The 25,965-nt window shown below is 40.9% G+C and overlaps 1 protein-coding gene across 3 annotated transcripts in view; it reads left to right on the top strand.

Annotated features, from left to right (window-relative positions):
• The first annotated feature begins 612 nt into the window (after window positions 1-612).
• The window catches only part of RSPO2 (R-spondin 2), a 104,154-nt gene continuing 78,801 nt past the window's right edge, over window positions 613-25,965 (top strand). For all 3 annotated transcript variants that reach the window (XM_030967915.1, XM_030967908.1, XM_030967923.1), the window contains exon 1: window positions 613-1,190. In XM_030967915.1, the coding sequence (XP_030823775.1) occupies window positions 1,097-1,190 (94 nt within the window). In that variant the 5' untranslated portion in view covers window positions 613-1,096. The remainder of the gene's footprint in view (window positions 1,191-25,965) is intronic.

Below are 25,965 nucleotides of genomic sequence, written 5' to 3'. Positions count from 1 at the left end.
TTAAATCCAGGTTTGAAACACATAGTTAGCAAGAAGTTAAGGGAAAGGAAAGGAAAAATAAAAAAAAAAGAGAGAAAGAGCGGTGCGAGAAGTGAGGAGGACTAGGTTTCCCCAGGCTGTGAGCAGGGCAGAGAAAGAGAAAGGACGAGGAGACTTTGCGGGGAGAGGGAGAAGCCCGCCGAGGAAGAGCCTCCAGGCGCAAGCATCAGCGGCTCTCGGGCCGGCCGGCGTTAGGGCCCGGCGGAGGCGGGGGCGCGGGCCGGGGCGGGCGGCGCCAGGGCCGTGCGGCGGGAGGGCCGGGGCCCGGCACCACCCACGTACCGGGCCCCGCGCCGCCGCCGCGCATCCCCGCGGAGCCCGCACGGCCCCGCCACCCGCGCCCCCCGCCGCGCCGCATAAAAGGCGAGCGGGCGGAGGCGGGCGGCCGGGGCCCGGCGCGGGCGCCGCCTGCATGTGCCCGGGAGCCCCCGCCGCCCGCCCCGCCGAGCCCGCGTCCCGGCGGCCGCCGCCGGCCCGCGTGGGGCTGCCCGCGGCGCGGAGCCGCGCTCGGGACCCGGCTGCGGGACGGGGCGGCCGTGGGGCCGCGCCACGGGAGGAAGGGGGGGACGGCTTCGCCCCGCCGTGCCGCGACCTGAGCGCCTGTGGGCGGGGAGCGCCCCGCGCCGGGATAAATAGCGCTGTGCCCCGGCTGACAGCCCGTCCCGGGGAGCGCGGGGCCGGCGGCAGCGCTCGCTCTCCGCCGTGGGACGGGCTTGGGGCTCTCGGTGACTTCGCTCCGCGGTCCCGCTCCTGCCCCGACACGGGTTGTGATTTTTCTCTGTCTGTTTGTTTTTGGGGAGAGCCAGAGCAGTGGAGGACCAGGAGAGCCCGGGTCCAAGCTTTTCACCTCTCTCTCCCCGCAGCACAGGGGAGATGCTGGAAGCGGCGGTGAGTTCGCAGCGCCCGAGAAGGGCGGCGAGAAGCGTGTAAACTCTTGCGGTCCCCAGCGGCAGCCGCTGCCCCGCGACCCTCCGCCGGCCCCTCCTCGCCCCACACGCCGCCGGCCTCGCCGTCCCTCACTGCCGCCGGAGGAGGCTGCCCACCCCAGCGGCCCAGGATGCAGTTTCGCCTCTTCTCCTTTGCCTTGGTCATCCTGAACTGCATGGATTACGGCCACTGCCAGCCCGGCCGCTGGAGACGCAGCAAAAGAGGTGAGTGGCGCCGGCTGCTCACCCGGGACGCCGGCCGGGCCAGCCGCGGGAGGGAGCGCCCGCGGGGAAGGGCAGCTCTCCGGCAGGTGAGCCGCGCTCCGGCTCCGCGGGCACCGGGCGGGCACGTGGGGCGGCAGCGGGGGCGAGCCGGGGGCGCGGGGCCGTGCCGGCCCGGGGACCGCTCCGCGGGGCTGCTCGCCGCCGTCCTGTGCGGAGGTCGAGCCGGGAGCGGGAGGAGCGGCGTGGACGTGACCTCCGATGGGAGGGGACCGGCTGGAGCCCGGGGCAGCCGGGGACGAGAATGCCGAGCGTTAGGCGCACGGCCCCCGGCCCCCACGGCGTGTCCTCCCCCGTGGCCGGTGGAGCCGGGGTGTCGCTGGGAGCTGCCCGCGGCGGGCAGGGGACATCGCTGAAGTCGCCGTCGCTCCTGCTCCAGCGGCTCGCGGCTGGCTGGGATCGCGTTAGCTCGCGCAGTTAGAGTGGCGTGTCCACGGGACGGACTTGGAAGCTGCTTTCCGTGGACGTTTCCGAGGCAGAAAGGCGGCTTCTCCCCTCCATCCTCCGGTACCGCCGTGCCGCTCCCGCGGGGCTTGTCCGCCGGGAGAGCCGCGGCGGCGGAGAGCACCGCGCCGTGCCCAGCGCCCGGGGCAGTTCTGTGCCGCCAGCTTTGCTGAAAACGTGCAGATCCCTTGGAGGAAAAGACATAAACGGTGCGTTGGGGCTTCATCGGTTTCCCTAAACGCTGATGTCGGGATGCCGGAGCCTTGAGCCGGAGCGGTGCAATATGCCAGTACAGCTCCCGTGTGGACGGAGAGGTTACTGCAGCGCCTTCCGGCTGGCAGCCTGGCCGAGGCTTCGTCTGTTTCTTTTTTACTTTTTTTTTTTTTTTTTTTTTTTTTTTTTGTTTTGGTTTCTTTTTTTGAGCGGTGGGGAGGTTCGCCTTATTATAAAACGTTTCATTATTCACATATTCCGAATTATTATTTTCTATCCCTTTTGCTATTATTTTCTTGGCCATGCATCCTCTTCACATTTCTAAAGTTCGCTGAAAAATCAAGTGGCTCAAGCTGTTGAGAAATTTCTGAAAGAATTGCACTTTTAGTGGTATTATTTGGAAGTGGAGGGACTTAACATCTCCAGTGTTAAGCTGCTACAAATAGTAATAAAACTGTGAGAAGAAAATAGTTTGCACTTTTGTGCATATATCACTTTCAGAGTAGGTGCAAATAAAATTGTTAGGCAGTTTGGTTTTGATGGTTTCCAGAGTTTAATTTATGTGTGTGTGTGGCTAAAACGATAGCAGTCCTTTAAAGTGACCAGACTATCTGTGCTAACAAAGGCTATACTGTGTCTTTAATTAAATGTGGAACTACTTAGAGTGCTGGCTAGACAGCGGAGGGTGATAGTGGTATTTCTGCTTTACAACAGAGCTTAAGGGCTGCATTGTGGGAGTACTGAAATGAATAGACATCTAACTCAAGTTGTGTGAATTGTCCTCTTACAAAAACTTAAGCTGGTTTTAATTGATCTCATGTTCACTGATTGATCCTAGACCAATTGTTGTGCTTGTTGAACAGTTGGCTTTTCCAAAGGAGATTGATTTAAATTAGTTTTTAGTTTAATTATTGGATAAATACGATCAGTATTGACAGTTGACTTACTGGCTCTATTTTGTGCTGTCACCTATGGGTTTTGTTTTGGGCGTTGAAGAATGCAGTCTTTTTCAGTTAATAAGTATAAAGAAGAAAGCATAGTTAGTTCTAAGCACAGAAAGCACAATCTAAGAATGTATTCAAATTATAATAGGTATTTGCCATGACACATCTAGTCTGAAGTAATGCTTTCGTACAGGACTCAAAATTCCAATAATTTCACAATTTTTCCATATCCCATCTGCAAATAATCAGGCAGTCACTGTGGGGTACTGGCAGTTAAAAGTTCTCTGGCATTCTGTTTTGTCTGTTACATGATCTCAGATGCTCCATAATATCATTTTATTAATGAAATACAATTTTTGGCATAGATTAAGTCTCTTGTGTGGTAGGAGTCAATTACATTCAGTCTGGAATTATGGGCAAATATCATGTATAGCTGATTTTTTAAAGCAGCTAAATGTACAATAAACTTTAAGTGTATATGCCTGTATTGGCTTTTGCTTGGATTTGTTGCTGGTGTAGAATACTCTATTAAAGAAGACTTAAGTAAATTTGGGGAGATGTTCCCAGGATTCCTCATTCACAGTCTGCTTGCAACCCTTTCCCAAATCAAGGCTTGCAACATTGCAGTAAAAGCAGAATAATAAAATAAGGTTTAGAAAGTGGTTCCTACCTTGCATTGATTTGCATTTTGTTAGTTATTGTCACTTCACTAAATTTTTTTTCTGATAAATATGTAATAATCAACAGGCTCTACTTATTCCACTGCTGCTCTTAGTTACTTTTTCAGCTCATTAGAATATTGCTTTGCATAGTTGGTCAGAACAGAACCTTACTTTCCTTAAAACACCTCACCAAATTCTCCTTTTGGAAGTCACTGCCCTGAGCAGAATTAAGGCCTTTTTGCCTTTCCTGCAGAAGATATTTGAAAAGCCATTTAAGGCTTACCTAGCTGAAAGCCCAGTGGTGTAATATCACAGCTGGTTTAGTCTAATCTTTCCTTTTCTTCTTGAATTCTATAACTTGACTTTTTGTTTCTCTTGTAAGCCTTCTTCAATGAAGATTTATATTTATTTTTCAGATTTCTCTTTAGCAGTCATTATAAGATGGGCAGCTTCACATCTTAGCATTTCACTGAATATCACAGGGTACGTGAAAGACCAGTGGTTTTTCCCTTTGAGATGTAATGAAAACAACTTTTCCAAAGAGTACCACAAGTCAAAATGGGGGTACATAGAAATGAAGACCCTCGGGGAGGAATGATGGTATTCTGCAAAAGTTTTGACAGAAGAGAATATAGGCATCATGATAAACAGCCGTCAAACATCAGATCCTAACAAAATTCCCTAAGGGGAAAAAAGTCAATATGATAGCAGTCAGTGCCTGCATTGATGGGGAAACTCAAGAGTCTACAGAGAGGCTCTCTACAGTTTGTAAGACCAATGTTGGAGTAATAAAAAATGTGAATGGGACACATTCGCATAGTTAAACCAGAAGTTGTTTATATCCAAGTACTCAAAACCTGTGGCTGTAAAACCACAGTATCCAAGTACTCAAAACCTGTGTCTTTACATTTGATTCCTATTCATGGAGTGTCATGAAGGCTAAGGTGAATACTTATCTCCTAGATGCTTACACTCTGTGTTAGAGGTACATAAAAGTGGAATACCTGTGGCAATGAGTGACTAATGAGTGACAGTGGTGATGGCAAAATATCCACAGGTGGAAACAGGAGGAGTACCTGGGACAGGAAATTTCCCAAGTGTTTCTCAGACCTCAGCATAGCTTTGTGCACAGAATTTATTGAAGAATATGAATATATGGAGGGGCACATTTGCTGGGTTCAAAATTATGTCAATTAAATTTTTATCATCTTAATATAAGATGGGAATCCTGACTACAAACCTGTTTTATTATAGGAAATTGTTACATGGATTTTCAACTAGAAGAAAAACCTGCTAGGATATTGGGGACTGTGATTTATCTTTCCTAACAAGGTATTTACCTGGGATAATCTTGGAACCTGTCTCAGGTGGATTGTATGGTCAAGCTTTGGGAAAGATAGATGATTTAAGCATTAGGGAAAAATAAACTCTGTTGGATATACTTGACTGAAATAAATACCACATCTACTTTTACAAGGACTGTACTAGCTCCTAAAGAGTAATTTTTCTCAGAAAAAGTCATACTACATGACTTTTAATGTCTAGCATTATCCAACTATTCTAGCTGTTATTAGCTATCCTCCTCTCTGAGGCTGAAATGTTATGTTTGAAGGACAGTTAACTTTTTTATCTGCAGGTTAAGACTTAAAATTCTATGTGGAAGCAGTACTTTGAGATACTTTTTTTCCCTCAGGTGTGACATTAAGCAGTTGTAACAGAACCTGTGAAAGAACTGAGTTGTGTAACACAAGTGGTAATTTTCCAGGCACTCGTGGTCGGGAGAAATGCTTTGGAACATAGCTTCTGTTCCTCTGACCTGTACTTAGGATAATTACTGATCATTCTTTATACATACATTGGTACTACAGCAATAGAATACCCTAACTCTGTAACCATTGAAAAGTTACAACTTTTAAACCTTTGGCTATTTACACTTATTACTGTGACAGAAATCAAAATTTGTGTGAATAACTGAATACTGAACTAGCTAATGATGCAGTCAGCGTTACTGAGGATAAGCAATGCTCCAACAGATTGTGAAGATTTGCAGGAGAATGCTCAAAGCACCAAGACAAGGATTCACTGTCAACAGAGACATCTAAGGTTAGGTGTTTGATTCAACTTCCCAAAGTTGGTTTTTAGTGCTCCTTTATAAGATTTACTTCTGGGCTTGGTATGTACGTGACTCTTTAGCCAGTGGAGCCTGGGCACGACATCTTGGGGCAGGTCCTGTGCATTTGGGACCTTTGGGTGTCCCAAGACCCGTTACTGGGGAAGCTAGAATTGGGGGACATGTTCTGGCACAGTGTTGAGTTGTGTGTGCTTTTCCTTGCCTGTATCCATCCCTTTAGGTCCCATTATGGGTCAGTTGGGTTTAGGATGCTGGGCTAGATGGGTGTGCCTGATCAGACCTTGAAGTCTGATCTTTCATGTTCAAACCTGCTGTAAGATTTACACTATGATGAAGAGCTTAGATTTGTATGCTTGATAAACTTGTCTTAACTGTATATTTTCCCCTTTTGGGGGATGGAAGGGATTTTCTAAGGCTTGGCTGAAAACTTTCACTAAAGCAACTCAAAATGTGTGACAGATACTGAAAGTGATATGGGGACATTATGATGATAAAAGCAAGAATGCAGTTTCCCAATTCAATGTGTCATTTACAATATACAGGCCAGCATAATTACTATGTTAATGTTAGAATGGTGTTGTTTACATAAACTGCCTTTAACAATATGGAAAATATGAAATTATTTAAAAGGTAGAAAGTGGGAGAGGTGTTTACTATTAAAATTCAAAGAATAAAGAAATAAAGGGCTGTTTTCTGTTGGGTTTTGTCTTTCTCTTGCTCTTTCTGCCAAGACTGACTACCCCACTGAGGCCTGCATTTCTTTTCTGATAATCTAGCTTTTTTTTAATACCAAAACCTTAAGCTAACTAGAGGGATTGTCTAGTCAAACCTGCAAATCATCACAGGCTGAAAACATTGCCCAACTTACCATATCTGCAACTTGAAAGCTTATAACTTACCATAACATCCTTTCCAAAAATGCATCCTTGATTTTGAATTCTGGGGTGGGATTCACGTGACTACAGGTAACTATCTGGAACATGAAGGTCTATCTGTTTTATGATTGACCTAGTTGGTGCAGTCCATCAAACTGTTGTGCAGTTTAACTCATCCCATGGTAGATGCCTGCCTTTGATCAGATAAAGCATACCTCTAGCTAAATAAATATAAAATTACTTAATTTCCTTTATCTGTAATTGAAATGTAGTTCAGCTGTACATGTCTTCAGTGTTAGCCCCTGAACTAAACTGAAATCAGCCCTCAATGAGAAAGGATCCACTACCTATATTAAAATTAAATGTTGGTGCAACTCTTAACTTTAACAGATACAGTCCCTGAAAGTTCTTATCTCTCCTGTATTAGAGATTGATTTAATTTCACGTTATTTTTTAATAAATTCAGTTCCTCAAGCATGCCGTTTCTTTCCACCTCTAAGTTTTGTTCAGGCACGATTGGAGAACCTTCTGTATTTGTCTAGGCTCCAAGTATTTGCTAATCCTTTTCTTATTGAAGAGCATGACTTCATAAGTATTGGCTGTTGGTAATGCACAAGTGTAACAGCTTGATCCTTTCATCATGGACTGCTTTAGAAACTGAAATTAGGTGCTGCCATGGTTTGTATACTCGTATTTGTAGTACGTGTTTAGCAGATGTTGTGCTTTGGTGTCAGTGTGCTGCAAAGAAATTTTGTGCAAGAGGAGTAAATCTATCACTTTTTGGGACAGCAGTGGTGGGTTTAAACCTGTTCCCAAGTAATTTTTGGTGTAAAGATGGAATAGACTTGGTATCACATTTTAATACTTGGATTCTAACTAAGACATCTTAGGAAGGGAGGTGTTGAAGCGTCAGTTGGATCTTGCTGCTGGTGAGCACCATAGGGCAGATGCAGAGCTCTCTTTCCTGCCTACTCAATGGCTTTGTCCAGGCAGCTCCACCCATGAAGACCACTTACTGATCAGACTTCAGTGTTACACTTGTTGAGTCTTGCATATCTGTGGGCAGTAAGGTCACTTCTAAGTCTGACTTGAATTCCAGCTGTGCCACTCTACTCTCTCTGTGTGTGGCTCCTGTCCATTTTTGCTAATACTTTTCAAAACTCTGAGGAGAAATTAAGTTGAAATGGATCAGGGTGGTGGTCTCTGCAGTGTTTGCCGCAAAAAGGCAGATGGTGATACAACACAGTGTCAAGCACAGGAAAGGCAAGAGTGAAAGCATAAGTTTGCCGATACTCTAATGTCACCTTTCTGATGAGGTTGCTACAGTGGAGGGGGTGGGTGGGATGGAGGAATTAAAATAAATTGGTATTTATACATAATGCTATTTCAAAATACCTAATTGGTGTGAAACCTGTGTTCTGAACATGGAATGGAGATGACAAGCGTAACTCCTGTGAAATGATGGAATATCATATTTTCCTCTGTAGATTTTCCTCTGAGCCTGAAATGATTAGAGACTTTAGTTGTATGCCCTTACTTTGGGATTTCTATTTCTTAGCACTTTGGTTTCAAAGAGCTGCACACATCTCTGACCTTTGTCTGTCTAACTGTGGTCCATGGAGCAGCTGCTAGCATCTTCTGGATGTGTAGAGATGGCACTGTCTCATCCTTGTGTTTCTACCTAAATACCCTTGAATGAAGCACTCCAGTGAACTTGTATAGCTCTACTTTAATCTTATCTTTTGATGCAAGTGCTTGTTATTTAATTCAAATTTAAGCTTAAATTTTTTTAGGGGACAGCATATGAAAGATTGGCAGTTAAATTTTCTGAAGTTTCCTCTTGTTTGTGGACTTGAATGTGCAAACTGTGAAGTGCAAAAGGATATCAAAAAAAGGAATAGAACTATAATGTGGGGAAGAGATTAATTTTTATGGGAAAGCAGAGAAGTAATTAGTATTTGAGGTACCTTGATTATGTGATCGATGGGTGGTTTTAAAGATCCCATCTGTTAAAATCTGGTGAGAAGTACAAAACCCTTTCATGTTCTTTGTTTCAGTAATTAATCTGTTATGTATTTCTTTTTGAAATACAAATTTCAGTAGAGCCAAGTACTTGATGTATCTCTAAGATTTTGTCCTTCTGTGAGGAAATGTTGTCTCCATTCCTTCTTTTTTTGTTGATTTTATGGGATGGCCATAAGAATGTAACTAGGGAAATGTAAGCAATTGCAAGTTACACACAGAATATTTAGAAGAGGTATGCAGTTCTGTAATTTTGTTTCAAACACCACCCTCCCCACCTCCACACTTTCAGTGGAATTATGTGTGTGATTTGATAAGGATAATGGCAAATCTCATGTTCAATAAACGCAGAACCAAAAATGAAAGTACTTTTACTGTGATTTTCTGTTTGTAAAAATATTTTTTCTCTCTAGGATTTAAATCTAAAAATAATCAAAAGCATATCATTTAGGGACTGAGTCTCAAATTTACCTTACAGAAAATTTTGTCTATTTTTTTGTGAGTGTGGTCAAGATTTTCTCCATTGTGATGAAAACCGGACCCAAACATAGATGTAGCGAGGTGGAGGAAGGGACATGGAAGATAAGTAATGTTTGTGATGTTGGCTTTTAGGGTTTTTTTTTTTAATCATTGGACAGTTGCATGAGCACTAACTCCAAAGTAGACCATGTGCAGAAATGAAGACAGTGTTTGTGCCTTTTTATCTTGGAAGACTTGCACTGCTTTTACACTGCAAAGGGACAAGTGTATTTGTGTTAGAGAATTGCTGTGCTGCCATAAAATAAAAACTTCCTGATCCAAGCACATTATTTTCTTTTTTGAGTTGAAATGCTGGCTGAAATATGTTGCACACAAGCATATACTCTGCAGTAATGTATGGTCTTCTCAGCGTATGGTTGCCACCTTTGGAATACCAGAAAAACCCCAAACTGGCCACATCAGACAAATGGCTGTTGTGCATGCACAGATTAATCTGCACGTGTATAGCAGCACTGACAACACCCATCACATCCATACCAAAACATTATGGGCAAGATGGAAACAACTGAAACAGCAGCTGTGCTTATTAAAGATAGATGTTACTGATTTGCTCTTCTTTCTGGAATTACTCAAAAATTTTAGTAGGTACCATATGTTTTTATTATAAACCTTCCAACTTAGACAGTGTTTCCACTGCCAAGCATGTGGCTGTGACTCTCTTGAATGGGCACTAAAGTTCCATCATCTTTTGCTTTATCTATATTGAGGTGGTACTTGAGCATCCCAGCTGAGCTGAGGCCCTGCAGTGCTGATCCTGCTGACATGACAGCCTCTGAACTAAAGTCACCAGAGCAGAAATCAGAAATCTGTCCTGGATTCCCTTCCCATAGCAGGCATGTTCTTTGACCCTTCATGTGAGCTAGTTCAGACTTGTTTCACACCTCATTTTACACAATGCACACTAATAATGCGATGGGCATGGGTTCAGTTTTGACTCAGCAAGAGTAGCTGTACGCTGGCACAATCACTTTGCACACGAGGTTCTGTTCACAGCACAACACCGCAGCTGCTGGTTTCAGTTTTAATAAAGCTTTTAGTAGTTATTTTGCAATACTTACAACTAGCCTTTGATCTGAGATGTTTCAGTCTTGCAAGAAACCTAAACCTGAAGAGCATTTCAGAGAGCACTTGCTTATTAATTAGTTGGCATCAGGTTATGTGTTGTACTTTCACCGGGGACATTCTCAGGAGGGGGTTCTACCTCTAAATTTGCTCTCCTATCTTCTCCAAAATGGTCAGTGTTCTCTCCCCTGCTTTGTTGAGCGCTAGGAAAGCTGACTCTCTAAGGGACATCTGAGGGAAGGCACCTTTTGTAGCAAAGGCAACAGTGCCTTTGCTGTTGTGATGTAGTCCTGTGGCAGCAGGACAGTTCTTCAACTTAAGTTTCTTTCCTGGGCTGTGTAAAATATGTCTGGCCTGCATGCATCTGTCTTGGTCTTTTTTAAGTTGTTCAGCAGATATTGATTGTACATGGGTACAGTCACTATTATACATTATAGGTTTGGTTTTACCTGACATGGTTCAGTGTTGGGAATTCTGTCTCCCTGGTAAGAGGGTACCTTCAGGATGTCAGAAGCCAATCTATCTGTTTTGTTAGTCTTCCTATGTGTAAAGCTTGTGGTTCGTATGTTCATGTGTATGTTCATATACATACTCATCATATTTATATACATCCATAAAAATAGTAACAGAAAATAAATTTCTCTTTTCTGTAAATGCTAACATAACATTTACATTCAGTGTGAAATGTTATGGCAGTAGGGATGTAAATAATGTCAGCATCTAATTGAAGTGGTGCTTCTAGACAGGTGCTTTTGTTTCCAACTCTCTTACAGCACTATTGCAGTATGCTGGAATGCAGCATCTTGCTAATGCTGAGATGACGCTGGGTCATGATTTATCTTTTTAGCTATAATGGAACTGCAGAATTACAAGTAGTTATCATAATTCTTTTATTAGTCACGGAGTTTGCTGAATTTTGTCTGTGACCTTCAAAGTTGTTTTGGAATTCAGTTTTAGGAGATGCTTATGGCTGTAGTTAGGAATTAAAATGAGAGGGATCTCCAATATTTTTTGTAGTGTTTAAAGTTCCTTTTTTTTGTTTTCTGTAAAGCTTACTTTGACTCCACTTTACTCTGTTTTTTTTTTTTTTGTAGTTGGTTTGGTTTTTTTGATGGAGATTCTTATAGAAGTAGCAACTATGACTTTGATGCAAAATGTGTGGTGTGAAACTGAGAAGAAAATCTGCAAAATCTTATATTTAGGTAAACAGATCTTGTAGAACACCTAGTCTAGTGCTGTACACATGTGGAGTACTAAAAATATATATACTCCTTTTGAAGGAGTCAGGTAAACAAAACTGGCACATGGAGAGGAAGAAGAGGCATAGAATAATCTTTTTATTGGCAGACAAGGTTGGGTATCTGATCTGTAGTTTTGATTCTCAGATTCAGCCATATTCCCTGGATTATGTATCCCCTCTGTGCTGAGGGCATGTACTTGCAGAAAAAAAATTATTTTCTCCATTTCAGATTAGTGTTCAGCCTCATCCATATCTCTTTGAGCAAGAAAGACCATTTTTTTTGTTATTCTGCATTTGTGTTGTACATGCTCTATCCATCTCTTTTGCATGGTCTCTGCAACCCAAGACAGAGACTTGTGTATTGTGTCAAAGGGAATCTAGTTTTTCTCAGCTTTGAGTACAAGAAGAGGATTATACTGTCTGTTCTTCTGCTAAAAATATCTTGTTATTTGCATCTTGTGCCAGCAGTATTCTGGAAAATACTCCAAATCCAGGGGACATCAACAAGCTGGAGAAATCAAAAGAAACCTCACAAAGTTCAACAAGACATTCAAAGCCCTGCGCCGGGGAAAGAGCAAGCCCAGACATCACTGGAAGCTGGGGGGCAATCAGCAGGAAAGGAGCTTGGCAGAAAGGGCCCTGGGGGACATGGTGGGTGCTGTGCTGACCATGAGTCAGCAATGTTCCCCTGCTGCAAGGAAGGCTCCTGGTGTTCTGGATTGCCAGCAGGGATCATTCCCCCTTATCAGCCATGGTGAAGCACAGCTGAATGCTGTGTCCTTCTCTGGGCTCCTCAGCACTAGAGAGAGTTCAGCAAAGGAGCACAAAGATGATTAAGGGACTGGAGCATCTCTCCTGCGAGGAAAGGTTGAGAGAGCTGGGACTGTTCAGCCCAGAGAAGGCACAAAGGGGTTCTCATCAAAGTACCTGAAAGGGAGGCTGCAATTAGGTCAGGGTCAGGCTCTTGCCTGGTGCTCAGTGACAGAACAAGAATCAATGAGCACAAACTGAAACACAGAAGGTACCCTCTGAACATCAGGAAATACTTTTTTACAGTGCAGGTGACTGAGGACTGATATGTGCTGTCCAGAGAGGTTGTGGAGTCTCTGTCCTTGGAGATAGTCAAAAGTCATCCACATGTGGTCCTGGGCAGCTGCATTTGTCTGGCCCTACTTGAATAGGGTAATTGGACCAAATGGTTCTTTTCACCTCCAGAAATTCCTTCTAACTTCAGCCATTCTATGAAAGATAGTTTGGAAATATATTGGGTACCTGGCTTGAGCCTGCTTTTTTCTTTTTAGTAATAGCCAGCTGTGGAGAGGAAACGGACAATTCATTCCCTTTAGGAATCCTTAGGATAAGTGACAGAATCATGCACAGTTACAATCCCCTTAGTGTTGTTGGAATACTAAAATCATCCCAGAGAAAATTCTTGGTATCTAGCAGTGGCTCTGGTTGTCATAAAAAATGGGATTCTATGTCCTGGTGATTTTTCATCTCACAAGTTCCTTGCTCCCCCATTTTTCTTCACTCAAATATTTACAGATACCAAAGAGTGCACTGTGAATGTAATAATTAAGATACTAGACCTAACTCTGGTCTCCCTCATTTTGTTGTAAATCTGGGGGTGATGTAAATCTCTCTCGGGCACAGTGGATATTCCTGAGATGGTGCTTGCTCTGGGATATTGTTGTCAGCTTGCTGATGCTATATTTGAGAACTCTTTAATTTAACTCTTTCATCAGACTTCTGGAAAAAGTCTTACTGCTTTCAACTTTTATTTCAGTTATTGTAATTAGCAGTGGCATCAATATGTAGGGGTTTATTTCAGCTTTGGAAGAGGGCTTTTCTCTAACAGCTTTCCAAGCAGTAACTAAGTGAAACTGCTGTGTATTGAGCCTGATGTAACATGAGGCTCATTGGGTAAAAATAACATTAGTCTGTGCTACTTAAACACGCTCTGGAAGGCTTAAGGAGGAGAGGAAGGAAAATATTTGAAGAGATCAACTGGATGTGGTTGAATACATGTAATGTCACCTGAGAAGGATTAGAATTTGCCAAAGCTTGACCTGAATGAAGACCTCCATTTAGGGCTTGTGTTCCTACCAGATCAACTACAGTAGTTTTTCTATGCACAGTTCTCTACCAGCAGTCATAGAGTGAAAGAGTCCAGTGATTTACTTGGCTTCTGTGTCTCAGATGCAGTAAGTTTAAAAAAAAAGGTCTCAGTTTAACATTCCTTCTCCTTATTAGCTGCAGCTGGCTTTTTCTAATTACTAAAGTCAACATTTTTTTCATCTGCATTCTGTTGCTTTTATCTTTGCTGGGAGCTCAGTGTATGCGCTCTAGATGATAAGCAGCTACATGTGTAGTTCATATCCATAGATGTGGACAGCTTCAAAAAAATACATGCACTGACACTTCCAATTCCAAGAGAAGACCAGTGGAGTAGTTGGTAGCAATGGTGCTTCATCCACCATGGTATTTGCTTTCTGATTGTGTGGTGTTAGCAAACCCAGTGGCCTTATTCTTAATAACATGATTACTGTGATTGTGTCTTTGAAAATCAGGTGTTCTTCTGATTTGTGAAAGTGCTTTAGAGTGCTCAGAGTGCTTTCCCGTGCACCTCTCTGAAGTGATGGGCGTCTCTTAGAGGTGCGGAAATGGAGTCCTGAGGTTACAAAATGAAGTAAAAGAGTGACAACTGGAGATGCCTAGTAACTCTGAAAAAAAAAGTCACAAGTTCTTGGTTTATTCAAGTCTGCTACAGAGCTGGGATAGGGGTTGAAGAAAATTAAATGACTGTGCCAACATCATGCAGCTAGGCAGATGTTCACCACAGCAGGCCCCTATAGCCATTCCTGCTAAATCTGAAATTTGACTATTGAAAGGTAAAGTAGGTAAAATACAATTTTTTAATTAAAATTATAGGGTTTTTTAGAGGAATTACCTAATCTCATGGTTCTAGATATAGACTTGAATATCACTGGGACTGGGAATACTCTTAGTTGGGAGATGAATTAGCCTTTACCAACAGGAGGTTTCAGATCCCTTCCTCTAAAGCATTGACTGCTGCTGGAGTGAGCAATGCTTTTGCTCAGTATAAAGACTTCAGTGTAAAATTTTTGTTGCAGAGTTTCTTTTTCTATACAAAATGTTAATTGAGTTTATATTTTTGGAGATCAGCATAACATGGGCTTGATCTTAAAAATACCTTAAGTCACAGTTAAGTTTGGTGGATATGTAATGAGAAAAAGCACACAATGAAATGCAGTGCTGTGGAGGAATAGCATGTCTCTCAAGAGACTTATATTGCAATGATTTAAGGTCAGAACTATTTAGAGTTAACCTTCTTTTGCATTTGCATCTCATACCACTAAATTATGAAATTGTAACTAAGATTTCACCATTTTGTTTAGCCACAAACAAAGTTATCACTGCTTGTTATTTATTTGTTTCTTGTTTTTTTTCTCGTTCATTCTAAGCTTGTAACATAAACACTGTCCTTGTAGTAATCATGTAGAGATCCCCATGATACTCTACTGTGTGGAATAATTTTTATTTTGTTTGTGTATTGTTAGCTAAGAAGAAATCTGATTAGTTGAATGCTCTTGATAATATTCAAGTACATCCTAGAGCTTTGCATTTGCTGTTTGATGTTCCATTTTACAGCTTTACTTAAATGCTCTGCAGGGATTGTGGTTTAGTGGTGAGAGCATGAAATTTGAATCCAAGGTGCCTGGTTCTCTTACCAACAGAGCTGGTCAGTGTGTTTAAAACCAGATTCTTCTACCCCACCACCCCATAACAGATTTTTGCATGTGTGTCTACAAGTTTTTATCCTCCCTCTGTTTTTCTTAAATAAATGTTGTGCAGCTCAAGCAGCTACTGCAGATCTGTCTTTCTCTTCAGTGCCTCAGTACCTCTGGTGTAGAGGGTAGTGTTTTATCACAGTGCAGTTTAAATTATATCAGTGATATGCACGGCTAACAGGTCCTAGAGTGTTAATCTCTAGGCATTTACATGGTTATTATGAAGGATAATAAGCACATAAATAAGTTTCCTGCCTCCAAGTTTATTGACTGATCACTCTCCAGCATGTAGAACAATGCATTCATGGCAATGATTTAGGAGCTTTAGAAAGTGCTTGCTCTATCTAATATGAAGCCTTTTGTGCTGTCATGTCTATCAGAACTGAGATAGCAAAATCTGTTTGACTCTGCATCAGCGCTCTGTGGGGTGCAGAAACTACTACTGCCTCTTTTCATTACTAGGTAAGTGTCTGAAAGTATTTAATGGGGTTTTATCCTGACATTTAAACTTTCAGATACAAAGGATGGAGCTCTTCCGTTGAAGGTAGGTATTTCCAGTAGTCTGATTTAATTGCTATATGAAGAATCTATGTATTCTCAAAAAATTCCCCAAATTATATTTTATTTCCTTCCAAACTGAGATAACTATGTTATCAGATACCTCAGAACTGGGCTGTGAAATGAAGATGTCTCAAAGAGGCCCATAGTTAGAATTACTAAGCTGGACACTTTACTAAATTTACCTTATTTGAAAGTGGAAACTTAGCTTTAAAAATTTAAGGTATACCCAAAATTAAGAAATGTGTATTTCTTGTATTAAGAATATAAGAAAAGAAGATACCATTTTTGTCTTTTCCTCCTCAGAGCTTCCACTATCTTTTCTTTAATTCTCCAGTCTTTCATTATTCACATTGCAAACTGTGTAATGTCAGCCAAGTAGCTTTTAGTTTTTTAGAAACATATGACCTGTCTGTTTTTAAGACAGTATTTGCATTTCCATGGAATCATGAAAAAAAATCATCATTTGGCCCTTGCCAAATACTAATTCTAATTTCTGCTTCAAATGTACTGAATGGTAAGCACTCCGAGTACACAGGTAAATAAATATAATATATTTTCATCTTCTTTATGAGGGAGTTCTCATTTGAATTTAAAAAAGCCCAGTAGTCATTAAGTGTCATTTTTCAGGATGACACCAAGCCTGCTGTGATTTAAGTGGATCTGAAATACAGAAGCTAGTACATTTAATTTCATTTTTAATAGTATTCCTGCAAGATGTGGAGATCGCAATATGAATATATCTGAAAAGCAAATATGCTCCATCTGTTCTAGTACAAGATTTCTAAGTCTGCTCCATCATCTTTGAACTTTCAGACTCTGGTGCCTGGGGTTGACAACAGGCAGGATGACAGAAGATTTGGTGGATGTTTTGAATGTGGCAAGTACAAGCAGGGTATAAAGCTCAGTGATGTTGGATTGCATTCAAGTGATATCCTGCAGCTAAGTGTAGGTTTGTGTAGTGTGGAAACATTCAGTTTGAGTTGTCTTTTTCATATATCTTTTTCTAAATCAGATACTTTCATATTTTCAGAGTTCTAATTTTTAAATCCAGTGTTTCTCTACTATGTTTAAAGACACCTATTCTGCTTTTCTATCTTCCCCTTTCTAGTTAAATTGTTTTCTGCTCCTCTTCTCAGCCACGTGTGGCTATGGCAACATAAATAACATTTATTCTTCCTTCTCTGTTTGTCCAAGTGTCTATGAACTCTTTTGTTTGCCTGCAAATCCAGAATTTTCTCAGAGCATATTGCTAAAATTTCCATATTTATTTGAAATTCCACCTTCTTGTCTCCCAACATCCAAAATACCTGTCCTTATTGAGAGTGGTTTCATGGGTTCATTTTTGTCCTGGAAGATAACTTCATAGGAATTTTTGAAGTTTTTAAATCTAGTAATTTGGGTTTTTTAAAGAGTTCTATGAATTATGGTTTTGCAATGATTGTTTGTTTTTGCTAAATATTCAGAGCAGGATGACTGCAGTGATAAGGAACTCTCTCAGATGCACAGAAGGTGCATCTGATTCTCAGCATATGTGACCTTGGTCAAGTTGTTCAGAAAATGTCCTGTATCCACATTACTTTTTCTGGAAAATGGGACATTTGCTCCTTGCATAGTCTTGCAGCAGCTCTACAATGGTGAAGACTCTGCACATCTGAGAAATAAATTAAATTCTGTTGTCTAGTATTTTGGTTTTGCTTGCATTCTGCTACATGCTTTTTTTTTGTTTGCATATTTATGACCTGGAAGATCTTTTCCTTAGCACTACATGTTTTCTTCTTTTAGTGCTTTTATCTGGCATGTTCTTTGGAAGCTTTCTTCCTAGAAGCACCACAATGGTCAGAATCTCACGATCAGACTTTAGTGCATAGTATTTCAATTTGCTTAAATTAAGCAAAATAAGTTTCTTAAGGCAAAGATATAGGGAGAATTCTGGCCCTGTGAGATGAATTGCTCATCTTATGCTGACCTGGGTGGAATGAGAATATCACCATTGGTTTACAAGTGTCAGATGAAATGTTGTCACAGTTGGATGTGTTTGTGAAGAAGTTGTGCTTATCCAGTGCTTTTCCTGGGTTCTGGTAGGACTGTTCTCCTTTGCTTATTTGCCCAGTAGTTTTCCCATTTCACATAGATTATAGATTACCTTAGCCTTAGGTGCCTTAGATGTAGCTGAAGTGAGCTGGAAAACAGGCTATTTCCAGTGCAGAGGCAAGCTTGTTACTAATGCTCAATAAAAATAAGAGAATGGGATTTCCTTCAGGTTTTTGAATTTTATTTATTCAGCTTAGACTTAGCATGTAAAATCTTATGGGCATGAATGAGATTAAGTAACACACGCTCTAGTTAGCATTGTTTCAGACTTGGCAATAAACAAACTTTGCTCTTTTCAGCCTTTCAGTAGATAAATGCTTTATATTTTATTAGAACAATTTGGCTCCTGACATGAACTGTAAGCCTGTTAAGCCTGTAATGTAGTGATTAAAACTGGAAAAATACAGGATGCAAATATGTTCTTCATTATGCACTTTAATGCCAACCAGATATGTAGTGTGCAGCCTAGAACATGATAGTTGGAGTGTACTAAGCAACTAGCAAATTGTTGACAAGGCTCATCTGCTATTGGTTTGTGTTGGGTTTAAGAGCAAAAGACCTTAAGAAATTTCAACTGTTTGACGTTAGATGTTGATGCCTGTTGCATCTGGCTGGATGCAGCTTAAACAGACAGGACCAGTACCTTTATTACCTTCAGCTCAGTATTCTTCATTGAAGCAAGTAACAGGGCAAATTAAAGAATATGAGAAGAATTAATCAGTAAATCTTACAGAAGAAAAAGACTCCTCAGTTATGAGAATGGCTACTTTTTGTGCATTGGGAAAAATAATAAAAAGTAATTCTAGTCTATGAAGCAGTAAATCCAAGCTGTTCTATTTTGCCATGATCTTTTAATATGGGATTGGTTTTCCTTCCCAAATTTAATCTGAGAGTTGCTCAGATCACTTAAAAAGTGAGAAAGAATGAATTCTTAATGATACCATAACTTCTGCTATGAGGATTTTGGAAGGGATGGTAGTGGTCTCAGTTGCCAATGAATGAGCTGCTCAGTGAAGAAAATCAGCCTCCAAACCCTAGTCTCCACATTGGAATGTTTGTATCTTATCTGTGGGGAGCATGCACGTGGAAAGGAAGCTTGAAAGTCTTTGAATACAGTTTTAATTTTCCCATGCACTGTTTTCCTCTTGGATTGTCAAGATATTAGACTTCTGCTTGAAATTTGTGAAAGAGAGAATATTGATTGAGTCCTCATTATATAATGGAATCATAAAGTTATTTGCCTTAGAAAATACTTCAAATATCAGTGAGTCAAGCTGTTAACCCAGCACTGCCATGTCCACCATTAAACCACACCCCTAAACGCCCCATCTGCATGTTTTCTCTATACCTGCAGGCATGAGGACTCAAATGCTTCCTTGGGCAGCCAGTACCAATTCTTCCTTACCATGGCTATGAGAAATATGCAAGTTTTCATTGGTATTAGTGGTTCTTCCATTTCTGTTGCTAAACTCAGCAATACATTTCTGCGCTTGCTTGGACTTCCCTGTGTAAGCCATTGTCCAGCAGCTCCCCGGCCTTTTTCCATCTTATCTGGCACAGCCATGGAGAGCTTGGAAACATGGCCAACATGGACCAACCCTAACAAAATTTTCACTTGGTGCCAAGGACAGCTTAGACTCCTTTTTAGATCCTCTTTTCCAGATTAAATCAATTCAAGCTCCCACATGGTGCACAAAATGTGTGGGCTGGACTCACAGCTCACAGCTGCTTTCAGGAGATGTTTGCTCCTCCAGAAATCCCACTCTATTAAGCTGGACTTGCCCCAGGAGACAACCTGTCCCTCAGCACTTGCTCCTGGACAGGCCCTTCCTCTGGCACAGGACAGGATGCAGAGAGGGCTCAGCTCAGCCACTGCCTCCACTCCAGCCCTGCAGAAACCTGAAGCTCCTTGCTGGGCCCCACCAGGGTCTCTGCACCAGGTGCCCCAGGACCAGACTGCCTGCTCACGCAACTGCTTACAGTGGTGATTTGTGGTGTTTCAAAAGTTTTAGAAGTCCAGAAATAGACCTGTTATCCTGAAATAGGTTCTTTCACCCAGACTACATCAAGCCCACTGTGTGCTGTAGAGATTTGTATTGTTTATACTGAAAGTCATCATGTTTTTTTTTATAAAGTTTCCCTTTCTAGTCCATGGAGTTTGTCTTGAAGATATTTCTGTGTGTTGGCTTCCAAGCCAGACATATTTTTAGTACATTTGCATAAGTGAAAGAACAGTCCTTTTATAAATGGAAGAGATATTCTTTTGAAATAACCAAATTAATGAGAAATTAATTATTGATTTAATAATGCAGCAAAATTAGTGTATAGCATTAGTGTGGTGCTATATTATTTTCTTCCTCTTAAGAGACAGCATAGCAGAAATTTCAGTTCTTCATTAATGGCTTTTGTAAGAATCAGACAGGTTCCATGGCACTGGCAATTGAGCAGTAAGAGATAGAGTAAATCTGTATCTCTTAATTTGTCTCTTTCTTAATCCTCAGACCTCTCTTTTAGGACCAAGAACACTATGCTTCCACAGGACAGAATGTGGAAAAAGAGTGAAGGAATCAGTGTACTTGGTGAAGAAAAACAAAAAGGTGCTTTCTATTGGTGGTCGAGGTTTGGCAAAGAAATAGGAAAAAAAACCCCAAACCTTTTCCATGAAAAGCAGACAACTATCATAGAAAGTATCATTCAGTGAAAAGAAAAATAATTGCCAAACAAGATGTCAGTCTAGAAGCTTACAAGCAGCCCCAGAAAACAGTACCAAATTCACTGGTGTGGGATTTTGGGGCGCAGTTTTTATTGCATCTGACAAAGTGTGCTGTGATCTCTTTGGAATGAGACTTCATAGAACTATATTAACAGCCTGCACACAGATTCAGAAAACATTCCTCTATTTGAAGTGGTTTAGCAAAATTCATTTATCCATTAAATCAAGAACTGTGTTTAGGCTGCAGGACCTGATGGTCCACATAATGTGCACTGGGCTCCTACCAGTCATATGTAAACTGTCTAATTGCTCTCAGCTGTGTTGTAACAAATAATTGGAAACTGAATATCCACCAGCAGCCCTACCTGTGCTGTGACAGTAGCAGATTCCTCTTATAGTTCATTAAAAAAAAAAAAAAAAGATGAGAACCCTCAGAAAAAAGTTTAGGGTATTTGTTTTCCCCTGCTACTTTTAAAAGCTGCTGTTGCAGCATGACTTGCTTGCCTGTTGTCCGTGTTGCATTGCTTTCCTTGAACAAAAGCCAGTCGCCTTTTTGGCAAGTACTCTTGCCAAATGCACCATTTGAACAACTGTCAGTGGGGAGAGATACATTTCTGTGTTGATACAATGATGATTTTAACAGCTTGCTGATGCAGTGGAGGACACTCCAGAAAGCTTCCTGGGTATGGAGATCTTGGCTATGAATCCCAGGCTGCTGTATGGTGGCCAGCTCTGTCCTGTCCACCAGGTAGACTTTTATGTCTAAAAGACCAGTCAACAGCCATGGTAGCATCTGTTGCTATTCCTTGATCACTTTATGTGTGGGGGATGCAAAAGCAATGAAAAAAGTCATACCAAATGTTCTGTAGAAGGATTGTTTCTGTTTTTGTAATGTTACCTGATCTATTGGAATTTTCCAGATATTGAACTGGGGAACCCAAAGCTGCTCAAATGTATTACAAGACCTGGGAGAGTACCCTGCAGGTAGGGTTATGGCATTAGTTACTAGAGCTGTGAAGTCCTCTCAAAAACATAAAGGACATACTTGTGTCAAAAATCAAGAATAGCTGAAGCAAAGTTGTAATGAGATCTCTTGAAAGCTATCATTATGTACACTTTCATTTTAACTCAAGTATGAAATGAGAAATCTTTTCTTTCCTTCGTGGCTGTGTCTGAGCAGATGTAACTATTTTGGTGTTCTATAGTTAGCCCAGTAATTAGCTGATGATTGCTCAGCAAAGAAACCAACAAATCGAGAATGTAGAGAGTACAGTGACTCATCTGAGAATATTTGCTCTGTGTTATATTTGATTTTTAATTCTTGGTTATATGATTGCTGTATTAAGTATCCAAGGTTTCATAACTGGAGAAAGGAGATAAAGTGTAAGAACTGGTTTTCAAAGGAAAGTATTCTCTTGGGTTCATTCTCTTGGGTGGAGAGGATCTTTCTCCTTCATATTCAGGATAAGCCAATGAGGCCAAAGCAGGAATGAAAAAGCTGCAAAAGTGTCATTATGAAGTGCAGGTGATAGTATGATTTAAACATTTAATTGGGAACCTTACATTCATCTAAGTTTGGCTGTGCTTGTAATGTTTAACAGGTGATGTGTATTAACCACCAACATCTTCCAGGATATGATCACCTGCTCTTGGTCTCCTCCTGATGTGAACTGAGCAGATGATGGGCTCAGTGGGACGTGGATCTGCCCAGTAAAGAACTTTGCACGTCCTCATCTTTGTGACCTTGTAACAATTAACAGGCTGCAGGTTGGCATGTGAGAAAAACAGTCAGTCTTGAATCATAGAAAGTCTTGGGTTGGAAGGACCTCAAAGATCATCTAGTTTAACCCCTCTGCCATGGGCAGGGACACCTTTCAGAAGTTGCTCAGAACTCTGTCCACCCTGGCCTTGAACACTTCTAGGGATGGGCCATCCGTAACTTCTGTGAGCAGCCTGTCTGTTCCAGTGCCAGGAATGTGTGGTCTTCTCTTCCCTCCCATTTTCTTCAATGTATCTGCCAGCATCTGTGTGATGCTTTTTTTATTTGGGGACTTTCAGATTCTCTTGGAGCTGCTAGCAAAAGCTCAAACTTCTTGGTATTCAGTGTATGTTAAGTTGAATTTGGTGGTTGTATGGACTTTGTAGTTGTCAGTAGTTGTCAGTAACAGAGTTAGTTCCTTTACTTCCATTTATAACTTTGAAAATATTCCTTCTTAACTGCTTGAGCAATTTACTAAATCTTAGCATTTTAACTACATTTCATAGCAATAAAGGGATGAATAAAAATAAGGAAGTTTTCCTGTGCTTATCTCTTTTAGTTACCCTCTGCTGTAATTTTGGTTGACATACATTTTGATTGACAGTCCATATTTATATATATGTATTCATACAGGTGCAGTGCAGCTATATTTTTCTAAATATTTCTTAAACTTTAATTCCATGCTGTTCCTTGTTGGGGTAGGAACACAGTCCCTTGAATCTTGAGTCTGCCCTTTGTTCTCTGCCTCTTGGGTTTGTTTATTATAACCCTTATCTTGAAGTAAGGTATAGTGCAAGGTAGTTTGTAGGTCTGTGATGAACTCCACTGAATTCAGGAACCACATGTAAGATCAAGGCCTAAATACTTTAATCTTTAATACTAAAGAGTATAAATAAGGAAATGAAGGTGGTAAAAGATAATGCTAACGTAAGGGAGTAGAATGTGGCAGCAAGTGGAAGGAACAGTGGAGAAGGGAGTTTTTATTATGGAAGGGAAATCAGTTGAGTTGATTAGTTTCATATGTGAGATTCTTTTTTAAAATATTTGTTTAAGAACTAAATGGAAATTCTTTACTTGGGAATATTGTGGTTGAGAATGATTATGCATGTGTGACAGAGGATAACAATTTATACATTTGAAAAAAACAAACCTAAAACTCCTCAAAATATCAGGAGATTTACAGGAGAAGTACCTATTCATTGACTTTAACAGCAACAAAATTGTGTGTCTCTGACTTAATCAGTGTCAAAGTTGCTCGGCTCTCATCATGTTAACCTTCTATTTGTAACAGTTAACTGAAATACAGTTCTCAAGAGTGTTTAAGTTTTAGGTGCTGATGGACAAAGTTTGTGCATCTTATAAATTGCATGCACTGTGTAGAACTCTCATTAATTGGTGGTGGAAGTTACAATCCATATTTTAAAGAGTATAATACAGCCATTCAGAATTACACCACAAAAAAGAGAGGGGTTTAATGGACTCCATATGTCTGCTTTTAGAACTGGTTAAGTAAAACTTTGTTATACCACATAATGGTAAACCATCAGTGCTATAATGTCCTTAGGGTCTTTTAAGAACCTCCTTTATAGACACTCTTCTGACAAAGATTAATTCATTAATGGATTCAAACTAACAGGAATATAGTTTATATTGCTACAATGAACAGGCATCAGTGTTGGTTGCATTGTCCCTTTACATTCCTGGAAACTAAAATGCAATATCCTTGCATATGAGGAAGAACTAATTTTGAACAAGCAGCAGCTTTTCAAGTATGTCACTTGCATTTTAAAACAATAGCTTCAATGCATACCTTAGTTTATGCTCCTTCAGAATGAAGACTAGAATAGTAGATGTATCTAGGAACACAGGAATATGGAATGCAATCTTCCTGTATCAGTAACAATTTGTGATATGCAAATATTAATGACTATTTCTTAAAAGTTGTTTCATGGTTAAGCATTTTAATAAAACAGCTCTGTTTATAACTTCTGAGTTATAAATAACTAATACTAATGGGTAGCTAGCCTACAGCCACATTATTTAAATGGTTTGATGGCCTGCATCTCCTTCCCCCCTCTGTTTCCCCTCCCTCTCCCCTTGCCCGAAAATTGTGCTTATGCTTGGGAGTATTTCCAAACCCAGTGACTGTACATGTGTGCTGCCTGGCCTAGCCTATGTTCTTCTTGCATATTGAAAATCAGATCCCTGGACTCTTGATCAATATTGCCATGGGGAGCATGTTGAAAACCGCAGCAATTTGCCCTCCTTCATTTGCACTCCTGGGCACAGGCTGGTGAGAAATGTGCACAGCCAGATCACACCAGGATATTCTGCTTCTCCATTCAAACCTGTCTGGGTCTACTGCTCTGTGGATCAAAATTGCCCAGTGGCACCAACACATCTTCTAGGGGGCAGGCAGAAACCATCGATGGAAGTTGATTGCAGGAATTCTGGACGTTCACATAGGTGAATGCTAAAAAGACAAGCGTGTTTTGGTAAAAACAAAGGCCATGGCTCTATTAAAAGGGCCTAGACAGGAAGATAATAATCTGGTTTTGAATTAAAATGATTTGTGCTTTTCAAAATAGTGTATGTAAATGTGTATATTTGTAAATATGTGAGCACATATGAGGGAGTTACTACATACTTTTGAAGTTCTTACTATGTTCTGTTGAGGTGTCAAAATTAAAAAATTTAGAAAACAAGCATGTAAAAATTGTCTTTTCCAAGATTCTTTTGAAAAACTAACAAATATCAATCTTTTTGTTATTTTCATTCAAAATCTCTTTAATATTGAATTATTAATTCCATGAAATGCTGAGCTTTTTTTTTCTTAAAAAAAAGTAGACTGATTTTGAAAGGAACTGTTTTGCTACATGTAGTTGACCCTCTCAAAGTCATAGAGCATTTAGTTCTTTTCAAAGCAACTGCCCCATGTTCAGATGCATCTCCCACTTCCATAGTCCACATGGATATTCACACTCCCTCTCAGGATGGCTGCATGTGTCTGAGCACGGTGGGCTGACCTTGGCTGGAGGTCAGATGCCTGCCCAGCCACTCTCTGCTCCTCGTCAGCAAAACAACGTGGGGGAAATAAGATGATAAAGCTCACAAGCAGAGATCAAGACAGGGAGATCACTTACCAACCTAAATGTTCTTTTGCTACATGGGAGTAACAGCAGCGGGGGTCTATTTTTAAATCCTGGAGAGACAGAGAAGGCATATGGACCACTTCTTGAGTGATATCACAATGTTGCCTTGTGATAATGAAGTAAAACAGTTTCCTCAAAACTTACTGGAATTGCTGATATTGCTATAAAGCAAGGGAAATAAAGCAAAAAAATCTGAACAGTTCTTCTTGCTCTGTGAAGTAGCCCATGCATTTCAAGGCTGTTATACAAACTGCAAACTTAGATGTTGCTTCATCTATTTTTCCTTCATAGTTTTTTTTTTGTTTGTTTTGTGAAGAAAGAAATGTTATTGCTTGCTCTTTTATTTATCACAGGAACCCAGGATCTGTATATTTAGGGTCCCATTCTCCCATATCTTAAGTGTTGGCAATACCTTTGGAGGTTCTGCATTTCACCAAAAAAACAGTTTGATGCTGAAAGGGAATGATATAGCCGTCAGAGAAGGACAGTAGAGATCT

Source organism: Camarhynchus parvulus, chromosome 2 (genome assembly GCF_901933205.1).
Source record: "Camarhynchus parvulus chromosome 2, STF_HiC, whole genome shotgun sequence".
NCBI classification, from domain to species: Eukaryota; Metazoa; Chordata; class Aves; order Passeriformes; family Thraupidae; genus Camarhynchus; species Camarhynchus parvulus.
Note: the sequence above shows the minus strand (reverse complement) of the source record. Positions and strands in the feature narration are given on the sequence as shown.